General features: G+C 41.6%; 1 protein-coding gene across 12 annotated transcripts in view; it reads right to left on the bottom strand.

Annotated features, from left to right (window-relative positions):
- Positions 1-19187, bottom strand: part of rnf152 (ring finger protein 152) — an 86651-nt gene that overhangs the window by 45001 nt on the left and 22463 nt on the right. For 4 of the 12 annotated variants that reach the window (XR_014279038.1, XM_082547503.1, XM_082547504.1 and 1 more), the window contains one exon: positions 16037-16292. Coding sequence is in view for 2 of the 12 variants with exons in the window: in XM_082547503.1 (XP_082403629.1) it covers positions 16037-16292 (256 nt within the window). In the remaining 10 variants the exon portion in view is untranslated. Of the gene's footprint in view, positions 1-15902; positions 15948-16036; positions 16565-16632; positions 16923-19187 lie in introns of those variants that run through there. The other 8 variants (XM_082547507.1, XM_082547511.1, XM_082547508.1 and 5 more) reach the window with 5 other exon arrangements.

The following is a 19187-nucleotide window of genomic DNA, read 5'->3' as shown; positions in this document are numbered from 1 at the left end:
GGGATAACAACAACATTAACAACTCACCTCCCGGGCCTCAGTTTGCCAGAACCTGGCACAGAATATGAAAAAAATAAATAAATAAAAATAAAAATACACAGAACAACTGCAGAAGCCTAATTTTTAGCTTCTGTTAATTCAGTCCCCCAGTCAAATAAGATGTGTGTGCAAAGAGATAAAGATAAAGAGAAAAAAATAAACCCTCTGTTTGTTTATTATTTATCTTTTTAGAGCATCTGTAACATCATTTAAGGCACCATATGCTGCTGCTGTTTATATTTCTTCTCTCATGATGCCTTCATGAAGAGCAGCTGTCACAGATTGTGTCACGTCCCCATAATGAATAACGAAGGCATGCGCAAGGCGTCAAATCGAGGCAGACGGCCCCAGATGTTGGAATAAAAGAAAAGTGGGTCAGGTGTCTAGCTGATGCTGAGCACACGGCTGCGTGACGAGCGAGCCGAGGCTTCAGCCCAACCGGAGAACGGATGGTTGAAATCTGTCAAGCTTTAAATAAAAATGGAAAAACAGGTCACATGACAAGCAGTGGTTACACCTGAGCCGAGCAGGGCATAAACTCGCGAGTCCTTTGGTTGCAGTTCATTAAAAGGTCAAAAAGGTGAGGCGTAGAGTAGGGCTGCCACGATTTGTCGACTAGTCACGATTACGTCGACTATCAAAATCGTCGACGACTGATTTAATAGTCGACGTGTCGTTTGAAGCTTTGTAAGATCGCAAAAGACGCAGGAATAATAGCAGGATTTAAGAGTGTAATAACGGACTGAAACAGAAGATGGCAGCACTGCATGTACAAGGATGCCAGCTGCCGTTAAACCCCGAAGAAGAAGAAGAAGCTGTGTCCCAGAATTCATAGCGCAGCCCAGCTCAGTTTCCAACAATGGCGGCAGCTAGTTAGTTTTAATATTACTCTTATTATTCTTTCTGGGTCACAAAATAAACGTTTAACATATTTTCAGCCGAGAATGTAGCTGTGTAAACCTCAAATATCGGCTCAGTTTATCAGGACACCACATATTTTCAAAAGCGCTCCGACGTTTTCGGAGACGTCTGTTACCCACTAGCTCGATAGCTAGCCGGGGGCTAGGTCACTAGCGCCGTGAGAACACCGGACTCCCGGCAAATTGTTTTCAAACCCACTGCCGTCTTTCGCGACTCAGGTTAAATATATATGAGTCACTTAGATAAATTAAAAATGTTGTTGTTTGGCTTTTTTTTTTTTTTAGTATTTTATTTGTTCCTGAGTAAATCGGTTTGGCTGAGATTAAAGTTATAGTTTTTACACAGCTGAATAAACGTCAAGCAGACAGCTGATTATCAGAAGTGTGAGATGCTGGAGAATATACTCCGGTGTCCTGTTATATTTTAGATAGCAAGGAGTTTATTAAACTTTACCAAAACAATCTGCAAATTTCATTAAAATTGAATAAACTATCATCTTGTCTTTATTTTTAGTTAGCACCTTAAAAGCTTAAAGCTGTAAGCTAATGATAGTTATATAAGAGCAGATGCTGCTGGTGCAATAAGCTGTAGTTTTACGTCCAGTGGATGATGATCTGATTAGTCGACTAATCGCATAAATAATCGGTGACTAGTCGACTATCAAAATAATCGTTTGTGGCAGCCCTAGCGTAGAGTCACGTCGCCTGAACTGCCCAATGAACGACTCCCAGGGGCGTCTTGCCAGCTCTCGATACATCACTCGCTGCACAGTGGAGAGTTGTGCGCTCCAGATTTTTCACAGCTCAACAATGCTTCACAGCCTCATACGTCTCCAATACAAAACATCCATCAATCCTCCAACATCTGCCTCAGACATTGAAATCCCGACGCCATCTCATCATGCAAATCCCAGCATTCAGGACATACGTCTTTCACCGTAAATCGACCATTTACAGTCCAGCCCATCAATCATATCTGGATCATTTCACAAATCGCACAACACACCCTTGTTTTATTAAAGCTCCTCAATTCAGTCCATTAACAATTACCACCGCAAAGTGAGCTTTGCACACTTAAAAACTTAATTACGCATTTATTAACACCTTATTGACATCAGTTCAACCCTTGCGATGGTATCTTGCTTTTAGCCCTTCGCTCTTTTTTTAGCACTACAATGACTGCTCTGCAAAGAACATGTGGATACTTTGCATTTAAATGTAAAAAGGGCAAAAAGGAGAAAACAACTACCAAAAAAAAAGAAGAAGTTCTGCATTTTTTGCTGCTGTTACTTTGAAATGCATGGCATCTAGTTTGAATAAAATTCAACAGCGGTACACAAAACTCATGGGCTGGTATGTACCTCAATAATATAAAAAGAAGTGCAGAAAAATACTGTGTGGTATAATATTATGTGTGCTGGCTTTAAATCTTGCGTGAGACCACATACTGTACACCAGAGGTCTCAAACTCCAGTCCTCGAGGGCTGTGTCCTAAACATTTCCATGTGTCCTTGTTGCAACACACCTGAATAAAATTAATAGGTCATTAGTAAGACTATAGAACCTGACTGCATGCTTATGTGGCAACCCCTAACTGTACTCAAGTAAATTTAAGGGGGAGGAGTAGAGTTTGAGGCCCCAGCTGTACATAAAAGATGGATGTAGTGACATCACACATGGTGATGTCACCGTTAGCAGGCAAAGTTTCGCTGTGAAGCCTGAAACTGCCTCCATCGCTATCATTTGACCGAGAAACTGAGGAAAACTAGTAAATATTTGCTGAGTTGATCAAACTACAAGACCGAGTAGTCATATTACTATAGACGTCTTTTTGGAATATGAAGTTGCTTTTATATGGTTTTCACTAAAGTGACACTATTGACCTAAAAATAACTGAAGCTCGTGTTCAGAATTACAGACCATATTTTGAATCAGCCCTTGGATGTCTGATTATTATGCAAAGAATCCTTTTTGGCAGATCCCTAATAGTGTCTAATTAAAATGCATTTACAATAATCACCTAAAGCATTTAAACCTAAAGGTTTTGACATGGTTTGGGTTTTACTACAGCTCAGGCCTGTTAAGGCATGGGTGCGATGTCTCTGCTAATCTGCAACATGAATGCCAGCAGTTGATGCATTATAACCAAATAATCAGTAGGTAATAGGTCATTTGGGCCTGACCCCTTTGTCAAATCAGTGAGAAGAAGCCCAGCTTGACTGTTTCTCAGCTGATTAGCAACCCCGCCTACCAAAGTTTGTGACATGCAACGCCACCCACATTATATATAAATGAAGCATTCGCTGCATAATTCCTCAAATAAGCATCTCAAATGCTCACTAGCTCGCTACCTGGGTACACAGAGAAAGGGCAGCAGATATGAATATTTTACTCAGTTACTGCCTGACACTGTGGCTAAATCACTGTGGGAGACCAACTTATTAAAAAAAGCATGGCTGAGTAGGTGGACCTGCCACAGGAACTACAAGGGGGGTATTCAAATAGTGAACAAGCACTATAAAAATCACTTTCTGTGGTCACAATATGGCAGCTCCGTAGAAAAAGTCAGCCCAATCGTTAACTCGACAGTTTAGTCATCCAGCGCTTGCCTGATAAAGCCGTGTGGGTCAACGGACCACCATTACACGAACACAAGTGCCAAATTATCTCTTCGCTAATAATTATCTAAACAAAGTGGCTCTCCTTGGCTAACACAATAGAGAAAGCTGATGATGACTTGTTTAATTATGGGCACCCTGCACTTGTCTTAATGGATATATTGTTATCCATTTAACACTTGAGTCAACAACTCCACAATTCATTCTTAGTGACAGTAAGCTGCATTTGAATGCTTTACCTCTCACCATCTTTCTTTCCAACACGTTCTCACTCCCAAAGCGTAACATTTTACGCTAGGTGACAAATCGTCAACATATTTCGTTTTCGGGTACCCAACACGTTCCTAAATGACGACATCGGAAAAAGGAGAACACATGAGAACTGTTTGGACTCAATCTACACATGTTCGTTCATTTTCTTCAAATCGCTTTGGAAAACACTATTTTACATCATTTAACGTCTGGTTAATGTTAGGAATAAGGTTATGGTTATGGTTAGGGATAAGGTTACGGCTGGAACGCCACGGGACGTGACAAAACGTCGCTATGCTACGCCCCAGGAGTGAGAATGGGCTCTTCTTTCACTTTCATTTCCATTACAAAAGAATAAGCACAACGTTCATTGCTTTTCTGTTGTAGAAAAAATGTATTGATTTTTTTTTTTTAAAGCTTTTAGATGGATGGGTAATACAGCAGTATGATATCTAGTAAACCCTTTGTTCAAAGAATTCAATGTTGGTTTAAAAAGAAACATCATCAGAAAAAGGTCAAGTACAAGGCCCGGACTTACAATACGTGAAAAAGCAGACAAAGTCCAGGTTAAGATTTTTGCACAGTACTGTACCTTTCACACTCTTCACCTTACCAACAGGAACAACAGCATAAGTTATGGTCTCCAGCTCAGGTTTTTACAGGCTCAAATCTCAACAAGCGAGATTTAGATATCAGATACTTTGTACGCATATTTTTCCTTGCTAGAGTCCAAGACGGAAGTCTACACAACATTCGAGCTGATTAGATGTTGAAGTAGCGTCAGCACAACATTTGTTTTGGAGCCAATTTTCAGCAAAGACTAAATGTAAAGAACCGTCAGCCATCAAACTGCATTTCATACACTGAACTTAATGTTCACAATGGCACGCGCAGAATCCACAGATCCCATTCAGTCCATCTTCTGTCAGTGTCAGAGAGAAACCACAGCTGCACATCCAACTTTTCTTCTTCTCATCGGCTTAATGGATTGTGAAGGCAAGGTAAATGATTCTCCTTGACAACACATGATGCATTAGCCTGCACCATTCGTCACCGTTTACAATGCATCCCGCGAATGGAAATAACTGAATCCATCATTGGCAGAGACACCCACCAAACAACAGGAACACCAGGACAGAATGTGATTGAATCAAATTGGATCCTTATCAGGAATCCGTGGCCACAGGTACACAGCACTCCTCCAAAGGGAATAAAATTTTAAAAAAAAGCATTAAATGGTGTCATTAAGGATGGATGTACGAGTCTCTATGCATGCATGCAAGTCATTTTAGATTACAGCAGCTAAACAAATCGACTGTCAGGCTGCGGGAAGGAGAAACACGGCAGTATCAGCTCACAAGCCTGGTGCAAGCAATCAAATCGTTGATATCAGGAAAGTAAAAACGATAACGGCATTAAAACATACTGATGTGTGCAATTCTCTGAAAGCGTCTCAATTTGTGGTGCTCTAACAATGTCACTTACTTCTCTCATCTTCCCTCTACTGCCACACACCAGCTCATCATTTCTCTCCTCTTTCCTTTTTCTTTTATGCCAAATTAAATTTACCCAAGCAGTGCACCATTCACCATCTCCTCATGCTATTCACTTTTTTTTTTTTTTTTATAACTTGCAGATATGGAAACCTTCCCTCATTACACAAGGTCAACACTGGCACCCCACCGAGTGTCGGGAAGCTCTCAAAAAGAGCTTGAAATTGATTCATCACTGGCGGCTCTCTCAGAGGGGATGGTGTGATGAACTTTATGAGTAGAAACACACAGATGCAGAGTGATTGAGAGCTCGTCCTGAACAGTCAGAGGTAACGGCAAGAGATGAAAACATACAGTAATCTAATACTTAATCATTATATCAAGGTAATGTAGATCATAAAGTACTGCTGAAATCTCAAAAGGGACACTTCAAAATAAGAAATGAAGGAGGAAATGTTTTAATTTTTCTGTCAGAGAATAAAAGTAAAATCATAAAAAGGTGCCAAATACGTTCAAAGCAATCAGTTAAGAGACTAAAAGAAAATTACCTGACACAAATGTTTGTTTAGTTGCAAATTAGGTCCATTAAAAACAGACAGTTAAAGGAATATTTAATGAGTGGGCTCTTAAAATCTTTCTATAACCTTAAAGTTCTCCCTAAACGCTTGTTTGGTACTCAGATCCACATTAAATGAAGCTAATTTGTGGCAGGGGTTTATTTCCCTCTTCTTGTTATGCAAATGTCTCCTGAAAACACTTAATCTTGTTCAGTTTTTTTAATAATAACACAAAAACACAAATGCTTTTTCAGTCATTACATTAATAACATGAAGATGCAGAATGTGCAGTGTGAAAAAGGTATTTACACAATAGCAACTCACACTTTCCAATGAAAACTCACATTCAGGGGGTAAAACATGGATTTCATCATTGTGCCTTTGTAATTTTAATAAAATGTCATAAAACTTCACTCTAGCAGGTTTACAGAGACAGGATGTGATGCACACATGCTCACAAGTGGGGAAGGAAGGCGACTGATGTATCAGAAGAATACAAACCGACTGCCGTCTCAACCTGTAGCTGATGGTCTCTTTTTTTTTTTTTTATCTACCAGATTGAGACACCTGTCAATACTTCCCAGACACGTCATATTTATTATAGTTAGGGAACTTAAAGTTAGTCAACATCATGTGGTCAGCAGTCATATGACTCCAGAATACTGAACAGGAAACCAGTTACTCAGCAAACTTTGTTTGTTGTACTTAAATGTTTGCATCATGGCTGCTGCTATGTGGGTTTTTGGGAGCTAGATGTGCCCATATTTGGACAAGAGGAGCGCCAAGTTATCAGCAAACGCAGCCAACCTGCATTTATCAACTTATAGTTGTAACACACAGAGACGCGGATTAGTAGGATATAAATAAAATACTAGAAATGTACTCGCTAAAACTGAACCACAAACTTACTGGATGTTCTCTACCTCACAGAAAATTATATTACAACTCTTACAAACACTCCATCAGCCAAACACACTGGTTGGCTACAGCTGCCCATGCCCTAAATCAAAGCATCAATCACAATCATTTTTAAGCTTTAACCACTTTTGTATAAATGGGAGTCTACTGGGATTGACTCCAGTGGCCACTAAAGGAACTACAGTTTTTTGCACTTACATAATGACTGCTTTTTTTTGGGGGGGGGGGGGGGGGGGGGGCTTGGAGTTTGCAGACTAACTGCACCACACAGCAAACTATATTACTGGTTACATAATTGCAATAAAAACACTTCAAAAGATAGAATACGACAGACATGCTTGATATTCTTACAAACACAGCATCAAGTGGCCCAGATGTTGCACCTTGTCTGCAATAAAACCTTTGAATTAAAACTAAAAATACATGAAATGCAAAATTAGCAAAGTTAATACAGCCGAGAGGCGATGATAGTGAGGGAGAATAGTGGTGCAACGGATCACGGTTGATCCGTAATCCGATCCGATCAATCCGATCACAGCGGAGTGCGATATAATGAGCGGTATGTATTATTGTAGGGTCTACCTTACAATATAAAGCGCCTTGAGGTGACTGTTGTTGTGATTTGGCGCTTTATAAATAAAATTGAATTGAATTGAGTGGTAGATACAAAGCCCTATATTGTACCATTTTTTTTTTTTTAATAATTGCGTGGAATGAGTCTTGAGTTGAATGTTTTTAACAGGCAAAAAATACTTCAATAACTAAAAAAGTAAATGTTAAATTTTTGTGTTTTTTTTTTTGGTTTTTTTTTGCTGATCCAAAAATTGATCCGATCCGTGACTTAAAACCGTGATCCGATCCAATCCATGAGACTTTTGACCCGTTGCACCGCTAAGGGAGAATATGCCAATAGTCATGCATCCACCAAATCAACAGCTTTGGGGCACAACCACAGAGCATCTCGTCCTTGCCAGGCACCCCATCATTTGGTAAGTTATCACAGAATCTGCAACGCTCCAACTTAACACTGCAGTCAGTCTGTCGCTCGCCCACACTGGCTCATCACTGGCAAATCACAACTCAGCCCAGACACCGCCACCCCTCCCCCCGCCCTCACCCCTCACCATGCTGGTTCTTTGCAGCCCCCTGAGGCTAAACACAGTCATCTCTGTTAATACTGAATGTTAAACTGCTGCAGTAAAGTGCTGTATGGAAGAGAGCCAGCAGTCTCCCGGGCTGCTGTGTGAAATTATGTCCCCGACTTCAGGTAGCTCCGAAGTAAACAAAATGTCCTTTTCATGGCTCTCGCGTGTGTCTCAACAAGCGTTTCAGTGTTTCCTGCCACTTCCTGTTTTGGTTTGCTGGGCCCATGCTAGATCCAACCACTTCCTCCTCTCAGAGTTATCTTTACACAGAGAGAAACTCATGCTGCAGATAAGGATTGTGAAACTATTAACACAGAGGAGCAGCCAAAAATTGAAGCACAAGCCTTGATGTACTTCTCCTCAGAAACAAGTGAAAATAAAGCTTGCAGGTGAACAGTCTTCACTTCTATGAAAGGCAGAGCAGCAGAAAACAGGCAACTCAACACAGAGCTCAGGCAGCATAAAGGAAACAAAAGGAAAGAACTCAATCAATATGGTAAAACTCCTGACACAAATTACCCACCATCCCGTAAAGGCCGCCTTCTCCCAACAGATGGGAACCAATTAGCCACCTGACTCCCAGAAAACACTTGGGCAGCCGTGTGGAGCCAAGATGCAAATGAAGCAGAGGGAAAGGTGGAAGCGGACCTGCCAACGTCCTGGGAGAGGAGAAATTAATGGAGGAGACAGCGGAAGTGCGCTTTTGGAAAATGGAAAGAGAAAAAAGGAGAGAAATGATGTATGGAGGGAGCACAGAGAGCTGGACTGAAGATCCCCAGAGAGCTAACAGAAACAAGGGGGGAAAATATCTGGTTAAGGAGGATGTTTATTAATATTGCATTAGCATCAGGTTGATATATCAAATGCCTCAAATTTGACCTACCTGTCATATTTAACCAACTCAAAATGAATCTTTGCAAACTCCAACTGTGGCTCACCAATCAGTGTAGGTGCAGAAAAAAAATGCAAAGTAAGTTTGTGATTTATGAGTGTTAAAATTTACACGAGAAGGCAGGGCTGCATAACACTGTGAGCTATACAGGATCAAAGATCAGTTGATGTGCTCATGCCTTTGCTCATGGTTTGATGCGTAGGCAATTTGTTGAATTTTTGTGAATGCACACCTCTTCAACTGTTTGGTAAGGCAAATGTCTAATCAACCAATCATGTGGCAGCAATTCAATGCATGGTCAAAATAACCTGTTGAAGAGCAAATTGCGCAGCAGAATATGGAAAAAAAAAATATGTGACTTTGAATGTTGCATGGTTCTTGGTCTGAGTTTTTTCAGAGTCTGCTGATGTACAGGGACGTTCACACAAAACCATCTCCAGAGTTTACAGAGACCGATTTGAAAAAGAGAAAATATCCAGTGAGTGACAGTTCACTGGATGAAAATACCTTACTCATGCTAGAGCTCTGAACATAACAGAAAGCAATGGTAACTCAAATAACACCTCATTATGACCACAGCCTGCAGAAGAGCATCTCTGAGTGCACCTCAAACCTTGAAGCAGATGGGCTACAGCAGCAGAAGACCACTCCTGTCAGCTAAGAAGAATCTGAGGCTGCTGTTCACACAAGTTCATCAAAGTTGGAGAATAGAAAATTGAAATAAACATTGCCTGGTGTGATGAGTCTTGATTTCTGCTCCGACATTCAGATGGTAGCTTCAGGATTTCATATAAACGACATGAAAACATGGATCCATCCTTCCTTGTATGAATGGTTCAGTCTGATCATGGAGGATATTCTCTAGGCACACTCTGGACTCCGCACAAGCTGAGCATCATGACATGATAATGAGTTCACTGTATGACAACCCTCACTTGACCTCCAGTGACCTCCACGGTCACTCATGACCTCAATCCAAAAGAGCATCTTTGGGATGTGGTGGAATGGGGATATCACATCACGGATGTGTAGCAACTGTGCGGCGCTATTCTATCAAATATGAATAAAGAACCTGCGAGGAATCTTTCAGTGAGCATTGGTAAATCTATGCCGTAAATAATTCTGAAGTCAAAAACCCAGCACCGGCAAGCTGTTACAAAAACCTTAACCTGCAGGGTTGAAAAATAATCTCCCCGTTTCAACTGACACTGAATGAACGTGCAACATTTTTTCATGTTAAATATCAAACGTCTACCCAAGAGCAGAGAAAGAGACAAGCAGCTGGAATAAGATGCCAGGACGAGTTAAGCTCTCCAGAGGACAGTCTGAAAGCTGTGCATGTTTCTAAGGATCCTTGCCTCAGCAAACTTAAAGGCAGTGTTTACCTTCATTCCCTCTGACTGCTCGCAGAAGGCAGGCAGCTGCTGGATGAAGCCAAGTAAATATTTGTAAGTGTTGGTGATATAAGGCGACATATTCCCCCAGAGATTTAGTCGCACTGGTGCTGAAGTGTGCGACTCTGCATAACCTGGACTTCTAACAAGGACTGCATGGAAATGTAGGGCAGAGATGTTACATTGTTCCCTTGAAAGTCTGTTAAAATCGCTGTGATTTGTTACTAAAAAGAAAGTTGGCTTATAAGGGGGCTGCAACAAGGACCAGAAGAAGACAAATATAGATTAATTTCAACTGTGTGTGTGAAAAGCCACTCTGTGAGAAACAAGGGTGAAAATGCACAGCTGTAAATGAGCAAAGCAAGTCATCTTTAAGGCTTCCCTTTAGTCCAAACTAATATACGTAAAACCTGTCCATATACTTTTGACCATCTAGTATGACCACATAACCAGAGGAGAAAAAAAAAACCATTCCATTTGCATTACTTCCTAAGATTTATGAGATTTTCACTCTGTGTGTTTATTTCTCACATACAAAGCACTATAAAATTTTGCACGTCTGGTTCCTTGAATTTTTTTTTCTAAAAAAAGATTAATTGCCAAGCCCCACAGGACCCAGGGCAGCCCACCCTACCCCACCGCAGAGGAAACTGTACCCACCCCAACATTCAATCGTCTCCCAGACTATACAAGACAACAGACACCCAGGTTAAGTTTATTCTCCACCTCTCCTATGTCTCTCCCCCACCTGCAGAGTGGACTCCTGCAAGGATGGAACAACCTCCCCGCCAGTTGAAGAGCCCCCCAGTTAGCCGGATGCACCAGAGGCCCCCTGCGCCAGGGCTGAGCCCCCGTGCACCCACCCGCCCACAACCTCGGTGACACACCGACGAGGACCGAAGCCCCCAAGGCCCAGCCAGAGCCCCAGCACGGAGGCGAAGCACCCCCGAACCCCAAACCCCCACACCTGCCCCGGATCCACTCAGGGGCAGCCAGGCCACCAGGCCAGTAACCTACGTCCACCAGTACAGACCATCCTCCAGCCCGCAGCCACGAGGAGAACAACCTCTAAGAGCAACCAGAGCCACTAACCAGGTTATGAACACAACCCCCGGGTTAAGCCCTCCAGGGATAACGTCTCTAGGGGTCCTCCAGGCGCCCTAAGCCCGTCCCAACTCCACATCAACCACAGTAGCTAAGGCGGGACAAAACCACGACCCCCTACCCCCGCTAGGTGATGGAGCCGATCAAAGGAGCCCAGAGGGATTGATCTAATGTGGTGGCAGAGGCTATATCGAGACTAATGTGATCTATTAGATGGTTTCTATATTGGCTAGAATTAAGATTATTTTTATTTTTCCAGTTCATGAGGACTGTTTTCTTGGCGATGCATAGGGCCGTAAAAACCATGTGGACTGTATTAGTTTCTGTAGTGACCTCATCCAATTTTCCCAACAAGCATACTAAAGGGGAGGTTGGAATTTTACATTTCAGACACTTTGATAAGTCTTCACATATCTCGTGCCAAAACTTCTGCACTGGTGGACAGAACCAAAGAGCGTGGATGTAATTGTCTGGTGTATTGCCTTGACAGTGTGAGCAGTTGTTGGAAGATGTAAAGTCCATCTTGAACATCCGATGACCTGTATAGTGCACTCTATGTAGTGTTTTGTATTGTATTAATTGCAGACTGGGATTTTTAATCAATTTAAAGGTTTTTAAGCATACCTGAGACCAGAAGTTTTGGTCTAAGCTGACTGATAAATCTGCTTCCCACTTTGCAATAGGAAGGGATATTGATTCATCTAATTTAAAAAGTGTTCTGTATATTTTAGATAATAATTTGGGGGGTTTAAGAGTAAGAAAATGTACCGCACTTGGTGGTGTTTGTAATTCAACTTGACTGAGGTTAAATTTCTTTTTTACTATGGATTTAATTTGTTGATATTCTAAAAATCTTTTCTTGTTGATCCCATATTGTGCAACTAGTCTGTCAAATGGAATAAATTCGTTTCCCTCTAATATATGTTCTAAGTATTTAATTCCTTTACAACTCCATTCTGGGAAATTAATCATATTATTGTTTTGTAATATGTCAGGGTTATTCCAGATAGGTGTACGTTTGCATGGGATTAATGAAGACTCCGTTATTTTTAGAAACTCCCACCATGCTGTCAGAGAAAAGCTGATGTTGATGCTTTTAAAGCATTCATGTCTTTTGATGTTTGAGCTAATAAATGGTAGGTCTGAAATCTCTAGATCATTGCATAGTGCCTGTTCAACATCTAGCCAGGGCTCATCTAAGAAGGTATGTTTTAACCATTCTGAGATTAACTGAAGCCTGTTGGCTAAGAAGTATTGGTGAAAATTAGGCAGATCTAATCCTCCCCTATCCTTGGTTCTTTGTAGCGTTTTTAAGCTGATACGCGGGGGTTTATCTTTCCAAAGGAATTTAGAAATATATGAATCCAGAGATCTGAACAAATCTTGTGATGGTTTGTTAGGGCTCATCAAAAATAAGTAATTTATTTTTGGCAAGATCATCATTTTTATAGTGGCGACCCTTCCCATGAGTGATATGGGTAACGATTTCCATCTAGTCAGATCGCCTTCTACTTTCTTTAGAAGTGGGATGTGGTTTAATTTAGTTAAGTCTGAAAGCTTAGGAGAAACATTAATACCTAAATATTTAATATTTCCAGATTGTAGTGGGGCAGAGGAAGAATTATGGAAGGAGCAGTTAATGGGAAGAACTGTAGATTTTGACCAGTTAATTGAATAATCTGAAACTCTTGGAAACCAGTTTATTAGAGTAATTACCTCAGAGAGGTTGGTTTGTGTGTTTTGCAGAAAAAGCAACACATCATCCGCATAGAGACTGATTTTATGTTCTATGTTCTTACATTTTATGCCCTTAATTGTTGTAGCCTGTCTAAATGCTGCTACTAGAGGTTCGATAAAAATTGCAAAAAGTGAAGGGGAGAGTGGTTCCTTGAATTAAGTGATACACCTAAACTGCAGCTCCAGACTTTTGTTCTTTTTGCCTAAAACAAAGACTGCAATGTCTCTGTGAAATACCTCAGCAGCTTTTAAATTACTGCAAGCCCAAATCTGTGAGAGGAGAACATGTACATTTTTTTGGTTTGTTTTTGTTTGGTTTGTTTGGCCAAGCTTGTCAAATCCATCACATTTCAAGTGCAGAGTACAATCAGATTTGTTTTGACTCTCACTGCCAAACTTTCTTTTCAGGCAGGTTGACGGGTTACCACAACTCTTCCCAGTAAACAAGCAACTTATGAATACATGTGGCTTTTGTTTGGAGGAACAACTTCTAATTAGATGGTGTTGACAAAGAAGAAACAAAACTGCAGCAATGTAAAGCTAGTTTGAGCCAATAGATGAAAACTGTGTAACTTGGGGAGATATTTTGTCTTTTAATAATATAAGTGTAAGGTTGTAGCAGGATGACTGCACTGAATGAACTCTTAAAGTTAAACATTTCTCCTGTTGCACTCAGTCTGATATTCTGTCTTTTCTGTACCATGCCTACTTGCTTGCTCTGCAACATCTCCTGATGAGTCACCAACGCCGAACCCTGTTCATTTAAACAGCATTTAATAAACACTGTTAATTCATTTCAATTAATGTCATTAACATTAAATCCTGCCAGTTTGGCAGGTATAACCAGGCAAAAGGCCCTGGGCCTAGCTGCACCAACTGTTTAATAAGCCTGAATTAAGAGAACTTTTGCACACAAAATTAAACCACTCCAACTATTTACGTAAAAACTGCCAGGTAAAAATGTGCTTAACTGAATCAGTTAATGCTAGCTGTTATCTAATAAACATGAACCAACCCAACAATCTACCAAAACTACTGTTATTTCATTAATATTTAATCAAATTAGCATTAGCATTAACTCAACAACCTAAAATTAGCTAACACGTGGCCTATTTAGAGTAGCTAATAAAACTAATATATATATATATATATATATATATATATATATATATATATATATATATATATATATATATATATATATATATATATATATATATATATATATATACATATACATACATACATACACACCCTGTATAGCAAACCACTGACAAAGCTAACATTTAAGTGCTAATATCTGATCTTTTAAGATAAAGCTAGTTCAAGTGGCTAACTTAGGTTAGCAACTTGCTATTATAGTAACTAATATGTAACTTGTTAGGAGCGAGCCAACTCAACAATCGGATAAATCTAATGCTAGCCTGCAAACATAAGACTTATTTAAAAGTGTGCTAACTCAACCAACTGACATGTGTCACAAGCTAATAGTGATAATAGTAAGCAACACTGCAAACAGACCTGGAGCACTGGTTAGTGGAGTCATGTTTTCAAAGCTTTTTTGCATTCATCCTAGCAATTTGAAACCAGATTGACGAGTGCAGGACAAGAAGCTACGCTCACTGACCTGTCAATGACAAAGTAACCCTCTTCTCTTAAGAATGCCTTCTGTTCTTCTGCTTTTTTACTCTAATTTGTGACCAAGAATTACAAAATAATCATCACATCATATTAAATAATACGTAAATCCCGTAAAGGAAAGTGGTTAGTCAGGCTCAAGAGGCCTGGGGCTGTTTTCCCATAGATTTCAACAATGGATTAGAAACCAGAGGAGTCACACCCTGCTGGTTATTAGACAATGCAGATTCTTTTCACATCTTTTTTAAATTTAACTTTATATAAAAGGCTACAGTTAACTGTCAACCCTGTGGCCCTTTGAAATGGATCCTTCACTGCCTTACTATGGTGTTCAAACTTCTTGGTATTTTTCAAATAATTAAATTTAGCAGCCAAATTCTCACATTTGGAAGAGCTGACAGACTGTCGCCTGCTGAAAGTGTCTTTTTTTTTTTGTTAAGAAAAGGGGGGGAGGACAGGTTATAAAGCAGTAAACGTTTAATTATTTGCGCAACAGGGAAATAAAACTGTGATAATAGTTCCAGATAATTAAGCTAAAGCCCAAAATTAGGTAGGAGCGCAAACATCCTAAACGCTGCATGAAGTCTGGCAGCTGAAAAAATAAATAAATAAATGACAATGTCATAGGGGAGATTAAGACTGGGTTAGATCAAAGTTTACATTTAGATTAGTGGTAATCACAGTGCACAGTTTCATGAAATGACCCTGTGTCTTCTTGCTGAAAAGGCACAACAAGCGCTGCGTAAAGCACAACATGGATGGCCTGTGGCACAGCTGGGGCGCTTCACTTATTGTAGGTTGTTAAAAACCATTTACAGAATAAAATTCAGGCAGTGTTTGAGGACATCAGCGTTTAAACATGAATTCTCGCAGTCTCAGTAAACACAGCGGGCAGATAAAGCTGAGCAGACCCAATTACCGAAGTGCATACTGGTAAGGGCAGTTTGATGAAGGCGCAGGGATCCTGATAACAACACAAAGGAAGTGCGATAAAGAAACAAAGAGGAAGGTAAATCCGCTCGTACAGGAACTTCTTGTGCCTTTGCAAAAGTGCACACTGCTAAAATACTCATTTTCCTAAAATAAGTACCTAAATAAAGTCACTATCATGCATTCCGTGTTGCGCGAATCTCCGAGCACAATGCGCACGCAAAAGTGAGCAGACAAAGCCAAACAACGGGGATGCTGCTCCTACCTTTGCACGACAAAACAAAGCAATCCTCTCTCTCATGATAACTTGTTTCTTCCGTGTTTCGAACCCCTTAGACCAGGCTTCACTCACCAAATCACCGTTTTAAGAGATAAGAGGAAGAGAGACACGGCGCTTACCTTTTGTTAGTTCCTCTGTCTGCCTGATGTATGACGGCGGATGTCTGCTCTCCACCGCTCCTCTGTAGATTTAAGCAGGGCACCAGCAGCAGCAGCAGAAGAGGTGGTTGCGAAATTGTTGGTACGCGCTTCGGCTTGTTTAGTGGGCGGCGTGGCTCTCCACTGTTTTCATCCCGTGTTTCCAACCAGCCCTCCCACTCCTTGCACTCACGCTGTACTCGCTCAGCCTCCTTCTCAAAGCGGATACGCCCTCTCACTGTCAGGGGAAGACAAAATAATGTGTATAAATAAATACATCACAGGCTGCAGGTATCAGAGTAAAACAGGCTGCGCTGCGATGTGATGCGGGTCCTGCTGCACTCCCGAGCTCCTCTGGGGCTCTAACTGCTCTGCAAAAGGCATGTGCGGTTTTAAAGTGGAAACAGATGCCCGGAGGAGGAGGGGTACAGTCTGTCCTTTTTGACAAGTGCCATTCAGAAAAGCTGGGGTATGTCTACACCCCACGCAACCACCCCCCAGCTCCTTTCATGCCTTATTATATTAATTAATCCGAACCCTAGATACACAAAAACCCACGATGTTTGACCCAGTTTCACCTCTGGTCTCCCATCCAGTCCAGACTTATTTGTGCCCCCTTTTAAGCCCTAACAACCCCCGTGGTTACCCAAGTTCCTTTAACTTGGTTGTCCTACTTTTTAAGTGGCCTCCATTTTACATTTTAAGTGCCTGCCCAGTATCGCCCATTCACGCAGTCATTAATTTCAAGCTAAATCTCCTCCTATATCCATTTCTTCCTAAAGGCTGTTCCCACGTGCATGCCATTTCCATGTATAGCTCCAGCAGGCGGCCTCCTCCAACAACAGGGAAGCTCAGGTCGTTGTCACGCCATATAAGGGCGGCTGTGAAATGTCATAAGTGAGTGAACCTCAACTATAAAAACACTGCCAGCTGTAGTGGCTGACATTCAACTACAAACTATGGATCTACCACCCACCTAAACACTAGGGCTGTTTTGACTGAGCATCCATGATCCCAGGGTTTTGTGGTTCAGATTCTTGTTTGCCATTATGATTTTTTTTTTATTCTTGATTCCTTTTCATGATAATTCTCTTCATGCACTGTAGGTTTTGGTCAAAGTGGTATTTTTAGTTCCCTCAGTGTTTCCCCGCCTGAATCAAATTGTCTGTGTGATCAGTATTTCTCTTTTACTTTCTTCCTGCTTCACTTTGAAAGTTTAGTTTCTTTCCATGTCCTGCTTTAGTTAAAAACACCAGTTCCAAAAAAGGAACAGTTTGCAAATGTCATATTTTATTCACAAAATACAACATAGAGAACTTATTAAATGTTTAAACTAAGACATTAAAATATTAGCTTGTTTTGAATTTCATGGCGGTATCAGAACTCATGAATGTTGTAGCAGGGGAAGCAAAGGGTTGGAAATGTAAGTGATACTAAAATAAACAGCTGGAGGAATATTTTGCAACTAATTAGGTTAAATGGGAAGTGGTCAGTTACAGACGGAGTCTAAAAAGAGCATCTTTGAGAGGCAGAGTTTCTCAGAAGTAAAGATGGGCAGAGGTTTACAAAATCAGCAAAACTCCATCTACAAATTGTTGAATCAAGACTTTGAATATCATCCAGAGAGAATATGAAGAAATCTCTGTGTGTAAGGGACAAGGTGGAAAATCAATATTGGATGCTAACAAACACTGCCGTGTTCTCTGCGCCAAAGCCCATTTACGTCTAGCAGCTGTTCAAAATGACCTTCTGTTTTTCAGAAAACTGTACAATTGATATGTACAATTTTTTGAAAATGTATTTTCAGAAAAATTAATCAAATGTGTTTATGAGATTTGCAAATCATCGTATTTGTTTTTAATTACATTTTGTTTTAGTGTCTCCTTGCTTTGAGATTTAACTTCTCTGTCTGAATTTTTTCAACTCCTCACTGCAGGCATGCCATGTGCCTGCCTGCTTCAAGTCCTCCACCATAATCCCTGTCCCCAAGAAACCTAGGATCACTGGACTAAATGACTACAGACCCGTGGCTCTGACATCTGTGGTCATGAAGTCATTTGAGCGCCTAGTTCTCTCCCATCTCAAGACCCTCACGGCCCCCCTCCTGGACCCCCTGCAGTTTGCATACAGAGCCAACAGGTCTGTGGATGACGCCATCAACATGGCCCTACACTTCATCCTGCAGCATCTGGACTCCCCAGGAACCTACGCCAGGATCCTGTTTGTGGACTTCAGCTCTGCCTTCAACACCATCCTTCCAGACCATCTCCGAGGCAAGCTTTCCCAGATGAATGTGCCTGATCCCATCTGCCGGTGGATCACTGACTTCCTGACGGACAGGAAGCAGCATGTGAGGCTGGGAAAGAATGTCTCGGACTCCCGGACCATCAGCACCGGCTCCCCTCAGGGCTGTGTTCTTTCTCCTCTGCTCTTCTCCCTGTACACCAACTGCTGCACCTCCACCCACCAGTCTGTCAAGCTAATCAAGTTTGCAGATGACACCACCGTTATCGGACTCATCTCTGACGGGGATGAGTCTGCCTACAGGAGGGAGGTTGAACGTCTGGTGTCCTGGTGCAGCCACAACAACCTGGTGCTGAATGCCCAGAAGACAGTGGAGATTATTGTGGACTTCAGGAAGCACACAGCTCCACTCCCCCCCATCATCCTGACTGACACCCCCATCACCTCTGTGGACTCGTTCCGCTTCCTGGGTACCACCATCACCCAGGACCTGAAGTGGGAGCCCACCATCACTTCCGTCATTAAGAAAGCCCAGCAGAGGATGTACTTCCTGAGGCAGCTGAAGAAATTCAACCTGCCAACACGGACGATGATGCAATTCTACACTGCAATCATCGAGTCCATCCTCACCTCCTCCATCACCGTGTGGTACGCTGGAGCCACTATCAGGGACAAACAGAGACTGCAGCGTGTTGTGCGCTCTGCTGAGAAGGTGATTGGCTGCAGACTCCCATCTCTGCAGGACCTGTACACCTCCAGGACATTGCGGCGTGCAGCTCGGATCTCAGCTGACCCTTCTCACCCTGGACACAGTCTGTTTGACCTGCTCCCCTCAGGCAGGAGGCTCCGGTCCATTCGCACCAGAACCTCTCGCCATAAGAACAGTTTC

This window comes from Aulonocara stuartgranti (assembly GCF_965226115.1).
Source record: "Aulonocara stuartgranti genome assembly, chromosome: 9".
In the NCBI taxonomy this organism is placed as follows: domain Eukaryota; kingdom Metazoa; phylum Chordata; class Actinopteri; order Cichliformes; family Cichlidae; genus Aulonocara; species Aulonocara stuartgranti.
This window is presented reverse-complemented; position numbering and strand designations above follow the sequence as displayed.